The 18830-nt window shown below is 33.5% G+C and overlaps 2 protein-coding genes across 3 annotated transcripts; one reads left to right on the top strand and one right to left on the bottom strand.

The window, feature by feature from the left end:
• Nucleotides 1–2086: 2086 nt before the first annotated feature.
• Nucleotides 2087–8438, top strand: LOC129880235 (uncharacterized). The gene is made up of 6 exons (XM_055954185.1): nt 2087–2363; nt 2988–3340; nt 4879–5475; nt 6252–6531; nt 7329–8084; nt 8189–8438. The coding sequence occupies exons 1-5, from the start codon at nt 2132–2134 to the stop codon at nt 8069–8071; spliced, it is 2205 nt and encodes a 734-aa protein (XP_055810160.1). The 5' UTR covers nt 2087–2131; the 3' UTR covers nt 8072–8084; nt 8189–8438.
• Nucleotides 3827–10678, bottom strand: LOC129880236 (pentatricopeptide repeat-containing protein At1g59720, chloroplastic/mitochondrial). 2 transcript variants are annotated; one of them, XM_055954186.1, is made up of 2 exons: nt 8939–10678; nt 3827–4331 (listed from the first exon to the last, which is right to left on the bottom strand). In XM_055954186.1, the coding sequence occupies exons 1-2, from the start codon at nt 10581–10583 to the stop codon at nt 4102–4104; spliced, it is 1875 nt and encodes a 624-aa protein (XP_055810161.1). In that variant the 5' UTR covers nt 10584–10678; the 3' UTR covers nt 3827–4101. The 2 variants fall into 2 exon arrangements, with proteins under 2 accessions (XP_055810161.1, XP_055810163.1); XM_055954188.1 differs by lacking the exon at nt 3827–4331 and having other exon boundaries at nt 8729–10678.
• Nucleotides 10679–18830: the final 8152 nt, after the last annotated feature.

Below are 18830 nucleotides of genomic sequence, written 5' to 3'. Positions count from 1 at the left end.
TAAAGTAATTATTCATCTCAATTAAATTTTTAAATTTTGAGTTCGAAATTATATTTATTAAAGAACATTTAATTACTTCTTAATATGAAATTTTTGATGTAAATTTAAATTTAATCTGCCCCATATATCAAATACTAAATTTTTTTAAAAAAACATTTAAACATTCTAGGGCGTTATCAGAATATATCATGAAGAAATTATTAATAGAGAATTTTTTTAATAGACTATACAAGGTGTGAATATATTATTTAATCCGACCATCAAAAATATACAATATGATTATAATTAACATCTTTTTGGATGGTTGTTGGCTATTATTACTTAAATATAATATTTATTTTAATTATAACTTAAATTTAATTGTATCATATTATTAAATTATTATTATGTAATGATGAAAATTAAAAAGTACCGTTTATCGTAATGAACAATTTTGTGTAATTGTGTCGTTATATTTTTTATTCCCTCATCTTATCCTTATGTTTTACCTTTTTTCTGACTTTTTTTACACTTACAATTCTATTTCGTATCCTACTTTTCTTTTATAATATTACATGTATATTCTTAAGATCGTTGATGCATGACATTATGAAACGACAAAAATATTACAATTTATCAACATGTTATATTTATTAAAAATATTATACAATATAATATATTATGAAATGATATGTAACAACCATCTTATTAAAAAAAAAAAACTAAAAACTAAAGTAATCATATGTCCATATCAATATTCTAACTTAAATAAAGTTAGTATTACCTAAAACATTCTTTCTCCTTTTTTCTTTATTTATTTCTAATAATAACTAATTCCCTCACATCCTTTTCAAAGGCGTGGATAATTACATCAATATTTTGCCCTTCTACACCATGATTCAGACAACAATATTAGCCACCAATTGAAAATTTAATTCGTTCTTTCAATGAAATCAAAGGTCTGTATTTTAATTTAATGTTATTAATTCCATGGCTTCTTTTCATATAGTCCATCATTTCCCACCCCTTTGAAGAGCTCAAGCATTAGCCATGATCTTTAGTTTCATAATTTTAAATAATGAATGAATAATAACAAAAATATATGCATCGCGATTTCATAAATGAGGTATGGGAAGGATCTCTATGAATTTTTATTACTAAGTAGGTCTTTTGCTATTCAATCATAAAATTAATTTCAATCAAACTGAAAAAAGTCAATCATATATGTGTTTGTTATTAGTAAAATACTACAATAATCTTATTCCTATCTTGTGAGAGAAAATTCTAGATAATGATGTGTAAAATTAGATATTTTTGAAATCAAATCACTTAAAATATGACCAAAGGTGCTTAGAACTTAAAGAGTCATACCTTTTATCAAAGTTTGCTTCTCAAGGAAAATTGAATTTTTATTACGAGTACTATTTTCTAAAATAAATTACACCGCAAAGTAATTAAGTAGTTAATAGTTTGTTTGGCCAAAATTTTAAAATCGGCATATTATGAAAAGAGAATTTTGATAAAAATATTTTCTAAGAGAGTACTTTTGGAGACTAGTTGTTTATATATGTTTTGCTAATCAATTTGAAAAATTCTTTTATCAATATTATATATAATTTGTGTTTGATCAAGATTCTAGAAGTGCTTTTGTGATTTTTTTTTACAGTTTTTAGCTTATGTTTTTAATTAAAACACTTATTTTGCTCCTAAAAAGTTTGGTCAAACACCTTAACTCTCTAAAATAGGATATTTTTAAAAAATAAAAGGATAAGTATATTTGACTTTTCATAAGCTTGATCAAACAGACTATAAGTAAATGATTGAAAATATTATTGTAATTTGCTTAAGTTTGACTATTCATAAGTAACCAATTAAATTGTAAATTATTGAAAGAAGTGTCAACCAACTATATAGTATATTATTAAACCCACGAGTAATACATTATACAATATTATAATGGTTTTTAGTAACCTTGTCCCTCTTGCTTAATCAATTTGGCAAGAATAATACAAGAATCATCAAACAAAACCGATCTTTTTCCTCTTAAACAGTGACATCAGTAGGATTATTTTGTTCCTCTATATATACTACTATTTGACATCCCATTTGCTTAATTAATCCATTATTAATTAACACAAGTTAATTAGTACTAATGGAACTATTTTATGATGCCAAAGCTGTAAGATTTAGAAGTCATTTAAACAAATACTTAGTAGCAGATGATGATCAAAGAACTATCCGGCAAAGCCGCAACGGTTTATCAAGAAAAGCAAGGTGGCTGGTGGAGCTCGCCGACCCCGAAAACAGCCACCTTATACGTCTGAGAAGTAGCTCCGGCATGTACCTCACGGCTTCAGACGAGCCGTTCCTTTTGAGCTTGACAGGTGTTGTAACTTATAGTACTTCTCGTATAGTTGTTTTGAATGTCTATCTAAAATTTAACATGTTGAGTTGATCATCTTATTCAATTTATGCCTTCAAAAATTGGTTCAAATTAACTCCCGGGAAATGAAAAGTTTCACGTAAATTGGGACGTAGGGAGTACTAATTCTGAGTTTTAACTTATCGACATGGTCACATTTAATTACTTGTCATGACGAATAACTTGTCTTATTATAAAGATTACAGATCCTATTTTTTATGGAAAGTTATCAACATATATCCTTTGAATGACTTAATTTATCTATACTATCGACATATATATTATTCACGTAAATTGGAACAGAGAGAGTACTAATTCTGATTTAACTTGTATACGCAGATAAAATATATATTTTTTTATGGAAAGTTGCATAAACATATCTTTTGAATGATTTAGTTTATCTACACTATATATATGTATATTATTACTAAAAGCTCCATACAAGTCTAAAATCTATCCTCAAGTAGTAGCTATAGTCTATATGAATCTTTTTCTTTCCATTGTGTGTTATCTCGTTCAGAAAATTCCGAATTCATAAAATTAAAATTCTGAATCTGTCTTTTATATCACGTGTCATTATTGGTAGGAGAAAAGAAGGTTATTCAAACATCACCGGAAAATATGGAGGATGTGAGAATTGAATGGGAACCATTAAGGTATGGATTTCAAGTGAAGTTAAGAGGTTATGGAGGGAAATTTTTAAGTGCAAGTGGAGGGACACTAAGATGGAGCAATAGAGTTACTCATGATAGTCCTTATAGTGCCACTACACATAATTGGATTTTGTGGAACGTTGAACCTGTCGATGTGCCGGAAGATGAATCGTTGACGGATTATTTGACGATGGTTTCCAATTTTTCGTCGGTTTCCGATGAACTTTCTACCTTGGATTTGGGTTCTCCCATGTCTATGCATTCAAGTCTCTCTTTCTCGCCCAAGGTAATATTAGTTTTTTTAACTGTTGTTTTTTCTTTTCATGACTACTTGATTTGCCTCTCCTCCACGAGCTAAGGTCTCGTATACTTTACCCCTCCCCGACCCTACTTATGGATTTAAGTGTTAATGTTGTTGTTGTTATAATTACGTTGACTTAAGGTCCTTTTTAGTGTCATTTTTTATTGTTTTTAGAATTTTTCCTAAGAGTTGAAAAAAGTTACTAATTTCTACTTCTATTTTTGATTAATTTACAAGTATATGATAAGCACTAATTAGTAAATATAACAAAAATAAAGTATTGTAATTAACTTGCTATAATAAGTTAAACTATACTCGTGACCTGTGGGAAAAAAAAAGAGTTATATAGAATGATCCAAATAATATTTAATGTTTTGAATTCAAAAATGAAAAAAAAAAAAAGAATTCAAAAATGTCGCCAACTAGATTGTGTCAACATCATAGCATTAGGGGCACTTTGTATAATCCGATGTCTTTTCTTCAAATGGTCGAACTCACACAAATAATGCAATACTTAAGGGTGACAATAGTGGAAGTAGCTAGTATGAAATTTTTTGGGCATTTACCCGCATGATTTGGCCACTCTTTTGGCAGATATCCTTCTATCAAATAGCATTTCGGTAGCACTTCTCCATTCAACCATCCAATTTTAATCCTATGAGTAACATCTTCATCTATTATCTCATTCTCTTAAACAACAAGCCTAGATATCTAAATTTGTTTGCTTTTTGATGCTGCAATCTCATCTATAGTCTCTTATCAACTACTCTCATCTCATGCTGACTAAATCTGCAATGCATGTATTCAGTCTTATTTCTACTTATTCGAAAATCCTTACTCTGTAACGCGCTTCTCCCTAGTTCAAACTTTTGGTTGACACCCTCGCTAGTTTCGCCATTTAACACTGTATCATCAGCAAATAATATACATATTGGGACCTCCTCTTGTATTGTGTTGGTTAGCTTGTCCATAATCCCTGTAAACAAGTAGGGACTTAATGCAAATTCCTGATGTAAACCTATTGCTATGGAAATTCTTATGTATTAGTGTTTTCATGCTAGTGACGATTCCTTCATTCATATCCTTTATGGCGTTTATATATTTAAAATACAAATTCCTTTCTTCTCAAACACCTACCAAAGGACCTTGTGTGACACTACCATATGCTTTTTTTAGATCAATAAACACTATACGCAGATCTTTCTTTCTTTTCGTGATAGATTTACACTAATCTTCTTAGTAAAAATATAGCTCCCCTTGTAAATGTACTAGGCATAAATCCTAATTGGTTCTCCTTCACTCTTATTGAGTTCTTTAAGTCTACACTCTATCACTCTTTCCCAAAGTCACAAACTCTAAAAAACTTTTATCTTAATCTTTGTGCCTGTTAAAATAAGTTCACATAAATTGAAACGCAAAAAATGGTGATAATGGTATAGTCAGTAGCTAGAGCAAAAATGGTTTTATCAGTTATAAAGAACAAAATGAAAATAGTTAGTTAAACATATTTTTGTTTTTGGCAGAGTCCTCTAACGAGAAGACCAGCAATGGAGCTTTTCCAAAAAGCAAAGGCTGTTCATCTACAGAGTCGCCATTACAAGTACTTAACAGCTTCGGAAGATGGAGAATCCGTCACCCAAGACCGTAATGGCGCTTCACAAAATGCAAAATGGACTGTTGAATTCGTCGAGAAAACTGACAATGTTATTCGCCTAAAAAGCTGTTATGGAAAATACCTCACAGCATCAAATCAGTCTTCTCTTCTTGGTATGACTGGTCGGAAAGTCCTGCAGACTCTGCCTAATAGACTCGATTCTTCAATCGAATGGGAACCAATCAGAGAAGGGAACCAAGTGAAGCTTAGGACTCGATATGGGCAGTTTTTGAGGGGTAATGGTGGAATTCTTCCATGGAAGAACACGGTGACTCATGATATTCCTTATCAGACAGCTACACAAGATTGGGTACTTTGGGATGTTCATGTTGTTGAAATCTTAGGTGATTCCTCTGTTGTTCCTAAGAGGCCATCACCATTGGGTCTTCCTTCAGATTCATGTGCTTCTGAATCAACATCTTCCTCTGTTGTTTCCTTGGAATCCTCCAGCTTTTCTAGACAAGAGGTACTAAAGTTTCCAGCTTTACTTGGAATGTGAATTCTTGAGCTGACAAAATCAACTTATTTTTTTTTGGTAATTCGTTCAATCTGTCCAAGTTTTTGAACTATTGGATTGTGACCCGTCTGTTAACCTGACCAACGGATTGAAGTCAAAATGACCCATCAAAATATTGAGTTAAAATTGGGACAAAATGCAATTTAAAGTCAAACTTACAAAATCAGTTTTGGAGATTGGAGATTATATGAGTTTGAAAAATTTTGTGTTAATATTTTACGAAAGATATGAGTTATTTGTTTCGACAGTTCTTTCTTATGAGCTACTAACTTTTATTGTTGAGTTAGACCAATTAGAGTCGAGCCCATGTTATTGTGTGTCCAAGTGTTGTGTGCCCATATTATGTTGTCAACGCACCAATTGGCTTGGCAAGTCTGGAGGGTGTTAATTGTCCCACAATATTGTTTGTCTCCTAATATGATCTTTGACAATCACCTTATGGCTTAAGTTTCTTCACAAACATATTAGCTCTCACTCTTTTTTTTTCCCAAAAACAAAATAAAAAAAGAAAAGGAGGTTGGACGGGTTGGGTTTGACCTGTTATTTGACCCATCTTGACTTAACCTACTTTGATTTAACAAAATTCTGGACTGGTTGGACCATGACCCAATTATGAATTTGATCTGTTTTGACTTGCCCGGATTTGATCCATGCCATGTTTTGCCGCCTCTAATGAATTCAGTGATTTTGTTATAATACTCAGTTTTCTCCCTTTTTTCCTGCAGTCAAGTGATTCTTTTGCTAAGTTGGGAGATGGGAGGTTTATATTTTACTATATTGCTGATGAATTTGGAGAAATTGATGAGAAAATGGAGGAACTTTGCATAACATTTGATGGAAATACTGTTGAGGAGCTAACTAAGACATTGGAGGATGCAACAGGGCTTGAAGAAATTATTGTGTGTACTAAGAGTCCTTTGAATGGGAAGCTTTATCCTCTCAGCTTGCAACTTCCACCCAACAATACAACTATGAATGTTATTGTATTGCCATCTTCATCTAAAGGTGAGACTTTTACTTGTCTTGAGTTTGTTACATTTTGTGGAAGTTTTGTAGGTTCATGACTTGTTTGAGCATTTTGGTTCCAAATGGACTAGAATGTTCATTGCCATTAAAATAACAATGAGCTTGTTTTACATAGAGTTTTGTGTAAAATTTTATGTCCTTGTGTTGAGTGTAAACCCATAAAAGACTATTATAGGTAGGTTAGGTGTGCTTAAAATCAACTACAACTAGAAGGTGCCAAATCAATAGGGGATCCTTGGAGTATTGCTCGGACTCTCCAAAAATGTTGTCGCACCCATATCGGATCCTCCAAAAATATTGTTGATGGAGTATCCGACACGCACTCATATATATTTTGAAGAGTCCAAGCAACATAAATAAAATAGAGCAACGATAAAGTCGTCTCTGTGTGACCTATAGGTCACGGGTTCGAGCCATTGAAGCATCCATTAATGCTTGAATTAGGGTAGGATGTCTACATCACACTCCTTGGGGTGCGTGCCGACTCTTTCCCGAATTTTGCGTGAACAGGGGATGCTTTGTGCATCGAATGTGTTATTTTAATATCTTTTAATTCCCAACGGTGTTAACATTTTGGTGAAGATACTTACAGACAATTTTAATATTATTTATCATTTATAAGTTGTAATAACTGAACAAAAGAAAATTATAACTTTTAGGTTAATGGTAACACATCATATTCTGTCCAAAGGACAAACAAGGTGAATTAGTTATGTTTTGGGTTTTTACATAGTAGTCACAATATTTATTGACTTGTAATATTTTTTTTCCTCAAGCTATTACCCCAGATTCTCTTTCAGACCATATGTCCAGCATTCCCGAGTTGAATGGTTCGAATTTCAGTGAATGGAAAGAGCAATTACAAATTACTTTGGGATGTTTGGATTTAGATTTGTGTTTCAAAATTGATGAACCTTTGGAAGAATGCGCCAACTATGCTACTTGGGAACACTCCAACCGCTTAAGCCTCATGATCATGAAGTTTAAGATTGCTAAGAACATCGACAAATCAATACCAGATTCTACTCGAGCAAGAGAGTTCTTGGCATCTGTTGAGCAACAATTCAAGGCTTCTGATAAGCCATTAATAGGTACGCTCATGGAAACATTTACGACTAAGAAATATAATGGGACTAGTGGTGTGCGCGAGCACATTATGGAAATGGCTGATATGGCAGAACAACTTAAATCGATGGATATGACCATTTCAGAATCCTTTTTGGTGCAATTTGTTCTCAATTCTCTTCCTTCTCAATTCGGTCCATTTAAAATTAGCTATAACACAAATACGGAGAAATGGACCATGGATGAACTCATTGTAATGTGTGTTCAAGAGGAGGAACGATTAAAGAGAGAAGGATTGCTATCGGTTCACTTAGCATCACAAGGTCATAAAGGAAAAGGACCAAAGGAAGGGAAACAAAAGGGAAAGAAATCACCAAATCATGGAAACCTGAAGTGCTTCTTTTGCAAAGAGAAGGGACACTTGAAGAAGGATTGTCCGAAACGCAAGATTTAATTTGAAAAGAATGGTAATTCAATTGCTTATGTATGTTATGAAATCAATTAAGTTGATGCTTTTTTTATATTTGGAGGTTAGATTTTGATGCCATGATACATTTAACTTTTTTTGCAGGTATTGGTTACAACCTGAGACCTAGAGTGAAAATATTTTCATGGGGAATAAAGCTCCTTGAATTAATTCTATAGAGACCGATAGCTTATTTTAAGTAGTAGTTATTGACAAAGTTTGAACAATACCTACCTATTATATGCTTATATTTCTATGAATTTTGTTTCTCTGCCCTGATGATCAAGGATATTATGTTAAGTTTGGAAATAAAAGTATCAAGGTATATAAAAATAATATTTTGATTGGGGTGGTATTTTCGTGTATATAAAATTTTGTATTTATTCTTCCCTTTCTCTTAATCATTTTTTGCCTTACATGTGGTAACAAATAATGGCACCAAAAAAACACGTCAATTAGACTTCATCTATACTGTGGTATAAAAGGTTAGGACACATCTCTAAATTCAAACTCTGGCAGTAGCCAATTCCAGAATTAATAGTTCAATACCACAACTTGTTAGCTTTTACACATTAAAAAGTCTTACAAACGTCCTAAATAAATCTTGGATTAACAAAAGGGTAATATTTCAGCAGACCAAGATAGAAGTGTATGAATTGACAATTGGATTTATAAATGTAAATATACATTATTTTCACCAATAATCTTTGCAAGTACAGGACCCATTCCTAAAGTGATGAAACCGAATACGATCTCTAACAATAATTTCAACATCAAAGACTTTTGAAATTAATTTGGTTACATTGTGACAGTCACTGCATATACGCAAATTCTTGAAAATGCGTAAAGGAGTACCTGGTTTTTTCAGAAGTCCATAAGCAATGGCAAGTCTCTCACTATGCAGTTTAAGCGACTGTCTCTTCCCATTATCAAGTTCATCAACCGTTGATGCGTGTGACAGGTCAGGAACATACCCTGCTGCTTTGAGTCTTTTTTCTATAACATCCAAAAAGTCGTAAATTTCTCTAGTATGCAAATGAGAAGTATCTCCAGCGAAAAATTCATGGAAAACACCATTAATTTCAATGGAACTACAACCCGGATCTTTTCTAATACCCTTATCGGTCATCAATTTCCTAATCATTCCAGCTTCGTCCCATCGGTTAGCTGTTGCATATACTCTTGAGAGAAGAACATAAACACCGCTAGTGTCACTGCCTTCAGATTCAATTACTTTCCTAGCCATTTCTTCACTGAACTCTATGTCAGCATTTTTCTTGCAGCAACCATCAAGAAGACTCCTCCATATTGCTGCATCAGGTTTCATTGGCATGTTTGATACAGCATCAAGAGCTTTGTCAATACACCCCGCACGTGCCAGAAGGTCAACTAGACAACCATAGTGCTCTAAAACAGGCCTAATCTTATACTTGGAAACCATTTTATCAAAATAGCTACGACCCTCATCAACTAAGCCCCTATGATTACAAGCACTCAAGATACCAACGAATGTGATCGAGTCAGGCACTACTCTTTTATTAACCATTTGGTCAAAACAACGAAACGCTGCTTCAACCTCGCCATGAATTGCAAATCCAAGTATCATTGCATTCCAAGAATTCAAATCACGTCTGCTCATCCTCTCAAAAACCTGAACAGCTATATCCACCGAACCACATTTACAATACATGTTCAGTAAACAATTGTTCACCAACAAATCAAAATCCAAGTAACTCTCATACTTCCTCAAAATATAAGCATGACCCCACATCCCTAAAGATAACGCACCCAAACCAGCACAAGCATCAAGAACACTCTGCATCGTATACCCATCAGGCTCAAACACCTTTTGCATCTCCGAAAACATTCTCAAAGCATTTTCAAACTCACTCGATTGAACCAGAGCATCAATCATAACATTCCAAGAAACCAAACTTCTCTCAGGCATTTTATCAAACACCTTCCTCGCATCCTTCAAACACCCACAAGACGAATAAAAATGAACCAAACTGTTATTCACATACACATCTGAATCAAACCCAAGTTTCAAAGCAACCCCATGTGCTTGTTTCCCTTCATAAAGAGCAAAAAGATAAGCACAACCCTTCAGCACAAATGGGAACGTATGTTTATCAGGCTCAACACTCTTAACCATTCGATGAAAAAGCAAAAAGGCTTCACCTTTACGATCATTACTATGAGCACAAGCTCTAATAAGAGTATTCCATATGAAGGAATTGGGGTTTTGTAAATTACCAAAGACTTTAAAAGTATAATCAAGATCATTCAAGGAAGCAAAATGGATAATTCTGCTGTAGAGGAAAAGGGCATCTGGGTGGTCTAATGGGATTGTACGAAGAGTATAGGCGTGTACTTGTTTGAGCTGAGAAATGGAAGTGCATTGAGTTAAGATTTGGAGGATATGGCGTCGATGCTCACTAGTGTTGGTGTTGATGGAAACTAGAGGAGTTGGCCTTTGTGGTGTAGTTGCTAGAATCATCTTTTTCTCATATCCCTCTATAACGGGTGAATGTTTAAATTATCCAAATATACGTAAATATTATACGTAATGTATCAATCTTATATAAAGGTGTATAATAGTACATAAAAGATGTTTATGCACAAATATGAACTAAATCGGATACAATATTATATACTTTTTCTATCCCAATTTATTTGATACAGTTTGAATTGATACGAAATATAAGATGTAATACCTCAAGTTCAAAATATTCAGTATTGAAATTTTCACGAACAAGACAAAGAAAGAGAAACTTTTGAAACTTTTAATCTAAAATAAGTACTGCAAAATGAAATTCAAGATGTTTGTATAGCTATAAATCATTTCATTAAAGATAAAATAAATATTTTAAAGTTAAATTGTTATTAAATAAAAAAATGTGTCATTTTTTTTAAAACTAACTAAAAAGGAAAATGAGTCATATAAATACAAAGAGAATGATATTTTATATGAGATTAACTACTATCCACTGACAGTGGACAAGAAAATTACACGATTAGCTCATTTTTGGACATACTTATTTTTTTTTAATATATTCAGATATTATTAATATTTAAATAAAAATAACAAAAAGAGTATCATATGATAACTTGGACTGTAAATTAATTATAGAAATTTTGTTTAGGATTCTTTCACCACTTTTTACGTCCTCATTATTTTCATGCTGAAGCAACTAATCGTTGCATAGAACATTGAGGCATAAAATTATCTAAAACTCATTGTCACCACAACATATAAAATTCTTCATACATTGAAACAATTTTTTTTTTTCAAATAATGTTCAAATATTTGATAAAATTGACTTTGAGTATTATTTAAGTTGGAGTATATATGGTGGTATATGGAACAAAGTTGGTTTTCAGTTAATTTGTGTTGTTGATTGAATGATCAACTAAGAAGATAAAACACAGTCTGAATCAATGGAAGCATCTATCCAAACACTTTTCCTTGTTGAGAAGAAGACTTTTTAAGTTATGAATTTTTTTATGAGCTTAAGTAGTCTAGATTCTGAAAAAGAAAAAAATAATAAGTAAAAAGTTACAATTGATGATTATCTCAAATTGCTTCAATGGTCTATGTCAGTTGCTTCAATGGTGTTGGCAAAAAACAAGCGTGAAAATAATGAGGACAAGAAGGCGGTGAGAGAATCCTTCTATTTTTGGTAAGCCAAGTAAGAATCCTAAACAAAATTTCTATAATTAATTTAGAGTCCAAATTACCATGTAATACTCTTTTTTTATGTTTATTTAAATATTATATATATATATATATATAAAAGAGAATCTTAGACCCGCCTATGTGGCACTCTCCTAAATCAGTTAGAATTTTTTCGTTCCTCTTTCCTTTAAAAATTGATTAAATAAGGTTATTCAGAAGAAAAAAATTGGGTATTCAACAGTCGCCTCTTTTCATTGAAATTTAACCATTGCTTTTTTTAGTCGCTGCTTTCCATCCTCTTAATTAGGGTTTGCTTATTTTCCTCCTTCCACCAGGTGGGTCTCTTCTTCTTTCCCGCTTCTTTCTTTTAAAGCCATAGACTATAAGTACTCGCTTCTAAAGTCAAAAAGGGCTGCCAGCCCAGAATGCAAAAGTCAAAAAGGGCTGCCAGCAGCCTTAAAAGGCAAAGTTGGCAGCAACGTTTTTTGACAAATTTGTTGTCAGCAACCTTCTGTCTTTACACGTTTTGTATACGCGTTTTCTTTCTCCTATAAATAAAGGACCTCTTGCCCTCATTTATATCATTCAAAGAAAGTGAGAGTAAAAATACAAAGAAAGTTATACACCAAGACAAATATTGTAGTCTTGAGTGTCCTCTTTAGTAGTTGTTCTTTTTACAAGAGAGAAGTGTTAATTATTGTTTTCTCCTTGTATTTGAGAGCAGTGTACTCCATATTTTAATAGTGAGATCCTTCTACCCGTGGTTTTTCCCCTCTATCAGTTAGAGGGGTTTCCACGTAAAATTCTCGTGTCCAATTTATTTTCATATTAATTGTCATATCAAACTTTAGTTGTGGTGCTTCCTCCCCCAACAGTGGTATCAGAGCCTTCAATTATTCTGTTTGTTTTATGCAAAGGTACTATTCATAAATAGTAAATTTTTGTGAATAGTAAATTTGGTGAAAAGTACTATTCACGTGAATAGTAAATTTTGGTGATGGTACAGTTTGTCACGATTGTTCGCAAAAATATTCAGAAACAATCTAGAAGGGTGTGAAGCAAATAACAATGTCGAATACAACAAAGTTTGACGTTGAAAAATTTAATGGGACTAACTTCTCATTGTGGAAAATGAAAATAAAAGCGATATTGAGAAAAGACAATTGCTTAGCTGCAATTGAAGGCAGACCCACAAACTTTGTTGATGACAGCAAGTGGAATGACATAGACAGCAACGCAGTTGCTGATCTACACTTGACACTAGCTGATCAAGTGTTGTCTACTGTGACTGAAAAGCGGACAGCGAAGGAAATATGAGATACTCTTACGGGATTGTATGAGGCTAAGTCTTTGCATAGTAAAATCTTCTTAAAAAGAAGATTGTATACTCTTCGAATAGCAGAGTCCATGTCAGTTACTGAACACATCAATACTTTGAATACTTTGTTTTCGCAACTTACAACAATGGGTTGCAAAATAGAGGGGACTGAACGTGGAGAGCTTCTACTTTAAAGTCTACGTGACTCTTATGATCAACTAATCATCAACTTGACGAACAATACAGACAGTCTAGTTTTCGATGAAATTGCAGCCGCTGTCTTAGAAGAAGAAAATCGACGCAAAAATAAGGAAGACAGACAAGCAAGTTCGCAGCAAGCTGAAGCTTTGATGATGGTGAAAGGAAGACCAACGGAACATGGCCCCAGTGGGAGTCACAATCATGGTAGATCTCAATCAAAAAGCAAGAAGAATATCAAGTGCTACAACTGTGGCAAGAAAGGGCACTTCAAGAAAGATTGTCGGTTCAAAAAGAAGAGTGAACACCCTGAGCCATCAAATGCTCAAGGGAATGTTGCATGTACCTCGGATGATGGCGATATTTTATGTAGTGAAGCAATATCAAATAATGAAGGCAGAAAACGTTTCACTGATGTCTGGATCATGGACACAGGAGCAACATGACACATGACTTTCCGGAGAGAATGGTTCCATCAATATAATCCTATCTCAGGAGGGTCTGTGTTCATGAGAGATGATCATGCTTTGGATGTTATTGGTATTGGGTCCATCAAAATAAAAATGTATGATGGCACAATACGCACCATCCAGGAGGTACGACATGTAAAAGACTTGAGGAAGAATCTATTGTCTTTGGGACAATTACATGATAATGAATGTTCATATAAGACTCATGGTGGAGTCATAAAAATATCCAAAGAAACGCTTGTAGTGATGAAAGCGAAAAAACTTGCTGCAAATCTATATGTGCTTAAAGGTGAAACATACCAAGAAGGAGAAGCATCAACCGCGTCAGCAAGTTCATTTGAAGAATCAACGATGATGTGGCATTGTAAACTTGGTCATATGTCGGAACGAGGTTTGAAGATTCTTACTGAGCAAAAGCTTCTTCCAAGACTCAAAAAGGTTTCACTACCCTTTTGTGAGCATTGCGTTACCAGTAAGCAAAATAGACTGAAGTTTAGCAGTTTCTCTGCTAAAAGCAAGGAAATATTAGATCTGATCCACTCTGATGTTTGGCAAGCACCGATGGAGTTCCTAGGAGGAGCAAAATATTTCGTGTCATTTATCAATAATTACTCCAGGAGAAGTTGGGTATATCCAATCAAGAGAAAGGCATATGTTTTTCTAGTTTTCAAACAGTTCAAAGCGCGGGTGGAACTTGAATCTGAGAAAAAGATCAAGTGTTTGAGGACAGATAATAGAGGAGAATACATTGGTGATGAATTTGATAACTTCTGTAAACAAGAAGGTATTAAACGACAGTTCACGGTGTCATATACTTCACAATAAAATAGAATAGTAGAGCGGATGAATAGAACCTTGTTGGAACGAACAAGAGCTATGTTGGCAACTGCAGGGTTGGAAAAACAATTCTGGGCAGAAGCAGTCAAAACCTCATGTTATGTGATCAATCGGTCACCATCAACCGCAATTGATCTGAAAACACCAATGGAGATGTGAACAGGAAAACCACTTGATTATTCCCGCTTACATATATTCAGAAGTCTTGCTTATGTTATGTACAACACCCCAAAAAAATTAAAGTTGGATCCAAAATCCAGGGAATACATTTTCTTAGGGTATGCTGATAGAGTCAAGGGGTATTGCTTGTGGGATCCCACTGCCCGCAAGGTGGTAATCAGTAGGGATGTTGTATTTGTTGAAAACAAGATACAAGCAAAAGAAGGTAGCACTTCAAAAGAAAAATCAGAGACTACTACAGTTGAAGTTGAAGAAATAGAAGAAGTTTCAGTTTCTTCTGAAGCAGCACTAGAGCACAAAAAACAAGAGCAAGCTGAGATCGAAACTCCACAAGTTCGACGGTCAACTAGAGAGAGAAGAGAATAGCTTGGCACTCAGATTATTCTATGAAATAAAAGGCCCTAGTACTCAAAACAACCTAATAGATCGTTATATATTTGTACATTATTTTTAGTATTAGATTATCGAAGAAGAAAAAGAAAAGAGATTGATAATGAATACGGAGCTTTTTATTCACCAGCATGGGAGATAAAATAAAGCCAAGTTCACGTAAAACACAAGTGAATACATGACTTCACACTAATTGTATATTCTTTTAAAATTTAATTATATAATTCATAATAATCAATTTGTTAATATAGTTTGAAATATCGTTGTGTTTGAGACTTTTCGTTGTTATTTAACGATTAATTTAACCAATACGATATAATAAAATTTAAGTAACACTTAATCAAAACAAACATGTATTTAAATTAACAATACAATACAATATAATGGGTAACAACCATCCAAATAAGATGTAATATTTTAGAAAGTGCAATATATATAATTTTATTTTTTTATCTAGACTAAATTTACATAAGAAAAATATCCTATTCACTAATAAATTTATTCGTGCGGCTATGTTCACTAGGGTATTTTTGAGCTATTTCCAATAGGTTAGGTCATAGGTGTATTCTTGGCCATTTTCCCTTACTATTATTATTATTTAATTATATACTTGATCATCTTCTCTAGAGATCTCAGATGAGGGAATCCTACGAGAGCCGCTGCCTCCAACTATTGTTCATATACGAGCCAGATTAGATCTGACAGATCTCCCTCTCTCTCACACACAATTGTTTTACCCCTTTATGTATACTTTTAAATTATCTATTATTTGCCATATATATAAGAAAATTTTATCACATTAACTCGCATTAAATATAGGAGAATTTTCATGTGATACATGTGTCCAAATGATTTAATGTGCAACGTTGTGTAATTTATAAGTATGTTCAATTCACATAGACACTTGTGGAATATAAAGCGGATTGTTCGAGAGAAATTCACCCAAACACTTATGAAATATAAAGCAGATTGTTGGAGGGGAATGCACTTGGACACTTGTGAGTATAAAGCGGATTGTTCAAGGGGAATTCACCCAGACACTTGTGAAATATAAAGCGGATTGTTCGAGGTAAATCATCTCTCTTTATATTGATATTGATCCATCGCCTTGAAGTCTCCACCACATTTATTTTATGCTAGGCCTGTTAGAACCTCTCTACTGTTAGAACCTCTCTACAGTTCTCGATTCTGATTGAACTAAGGAGGATAAATATTTTTTGGCGACTATAGCAGAGCCGAAGAAAATTCTTTCAATCGAGATTTGCCTCAATAAAGTACAAGTAGCAGCCCTCAACCCCTTGTGGAGTATGACCTACTGTCTCGTAGAAGTAGGAAAGCGACCTGCCTACTAACCAAACTGCATTATGTGTTGATAAAAAGAATGTTAATCAATTCATTTTAGGGAGAAATCGGTGTTTTGCTCTACAGTTTCGAGGACATCACAATCCAGCTACCAAACCGTTTGATGAAGGATGAAAACGTCATAGCGCTATCGACACGGTATTTGATTTACTTATATAATTTTTTTGTTGTGTTTTTGAATTACTAGTGCATCCAAAAATCAAATTTGAAAAGTTTGTCTCTAACACATATTATAACTTGTGACTGTATATCAAATTATTGAAGAAGAGAGTAGAGTTCTGAAACAAAAGGTTATCAAAATTAGAAATAGATTAGTCCAAGCGTACCTTAAGCAGAAAAAAGGCAGAAAACACTAGACATAAGACACATAACTACAATTGTTCAAGGTATTATAGCATTACATACAAAAAAATAATCCAATCTAGCTTTTGTTATATGGCAATTTTGATACAGCACAAAATGTGAAATGTTCACAAAAAGAGTTAAATGTCATCATCATGTATAAACAAGATTCAACCACGTGCCATCTTGCCAGATTCATGATGATCATTCACAATTTTCAAAATTTCTTGACATACATAAGCTATGTCAAGATAATTGTCTATAGTGTTCAAAAAAAAAGTAGTAGGGATAAAATAGTTTCGGGCTACAGAAACTTATTCAATCAACTCAATCAATTTTGTGCTTGATCCTTAGCCTCCCAGATGTCCTGCTGAACTTTTTCACCCAGATTTCAAATATTTTGACAGATCTTCTCACCTCTTCTACTCTGCTTTGGGCTTCTTGGAAGCACTTTTAATCCATTTCTCTGTTGCTAAGAAAGAAAGAAAGTTTTGGCATTGGATGATTTATAGTGACAGTTGACTGTAATGTCATCATACTTGGCAAAAATGGCAGCAAGTATAAGATCATTGCTAACTAACAACATCATTGCATACTTGCTGCCATTTAGCTATACTTGAGAAATGAATTCCTCAATCCTTTGTTTGCTACTATTTGTGCTGAGTAAGAGCTTGGGCTACGTCAAGCTAAGTCATTGCACGCTAGCAGTTACTCTTTAGAGATATGGGATTCCAAGCCAATCAACAGGTCCAAGGAGTACTTCTGTACTTACTGCCATTTTTGCTGAGTGTGGTGACATTACAGTCAGTTGTCATTATAAATCATCGACTGCCAAAGCTTTCTTGATGTGGTTAGTGATGTAGTCAGGCGGCTGAAAACTAGTTATGTTAATTTTTCTTCCATTAAAGTTATAAAATCTTTTGTCTCTGATGTTGCGGATGTTAAGTTTCCATAAAGTCTTCCTATCTAATGGAGTTAAGCGAGACTGCCATGCTTGTCTCTAAAACAGCTAAGAAGGATTTGGTAGAAAGGAATAAGGAGGTCTTAGCAGTAGAGGAACAACTCAAAAAGGTTGAAAGGCGCTTGCAAAGGGTCCAAAGCTGAACAGGAGAGATGAAAAGTTCTATCAAAGTATTTGAAATATTGAGAAAAAATTCAGCAGAACATCACGATTTGACTGAGTAGGTTGAATGAGCTCATGTAGCCCGCAATTATTTTATCTCTACCACTTTTTCTAAACACTATTAACGGTAAGCTTGACATAGTTTGTTTGCTGAATTATCATCACCAAGATGGTAAGATGGCACATAATCGAATCTTTTTATACATGATGGTGTTTGGATCCACCCATGTCCCCTCCTCCCCAACCTATCTTCTTTGTTTTCTTTGTCTTGTTTGATGATGCTTGAGATAATTAGACATTTTATGTCTGGATAAAATATAAGTCATATAAGAAAAAGAAAATATGTCCATGTTTTTTAAACATTCGTCATCAGAATTGTTTAAATATTATTCTTTGTTAAGTAGTGGATTGTCCATTTATTTGTGTGGACACACCACTTTGCAAGTTGCTCAACTTGCCTTCTTTTGTATAACTATAAATATGACCATTCTTGGCCATTGTGAATTGCTAAAAAACACACAGAATACATATACACGCTACTTTCCTTTCTTTTCTGTTTTCTCTCCATATTCTCTTACTTTCTTTTCTGTTATAATATTGTCAACTTAGTTATTTTATAACACGTTATCAGCACGAAGTCCTAATTTTCTCCAGAAAATTAATCTCTATATCAGGTATATCTACTAAAGAAATTTTATTTTAGTTGTCTTTTCTATTTCTAAAATTAATTTCTATCCCAGTTTTATCATGTCAAATATATCAAAACTTGAATTTGTGGCACTTGACATTTCTGGAAAAAATTATTTATCATGGATCCTTGATGCTGAAATTCACCTTGACGCTAAGGG

Source organism: Solanum dulcamara, chromosome 2 (assembly GCF_947179165.1).
Source record: "Solanum dulcamara chromosome 2, daSolDulc1.2, whole genome shotgun sequence".
In the NCBI taxonomy this organism is placed as follows: Eukaryota; Viridiplantae; Streptophyta; class Magnoliopsida; order Solanales; family Solanaceae; genus Solanum; species Solanum dulcamara.
Note: the sequence above shows the minus strand (reverse complement) of the source record. Positions and strands in the feature narration are given on the sequence as shown.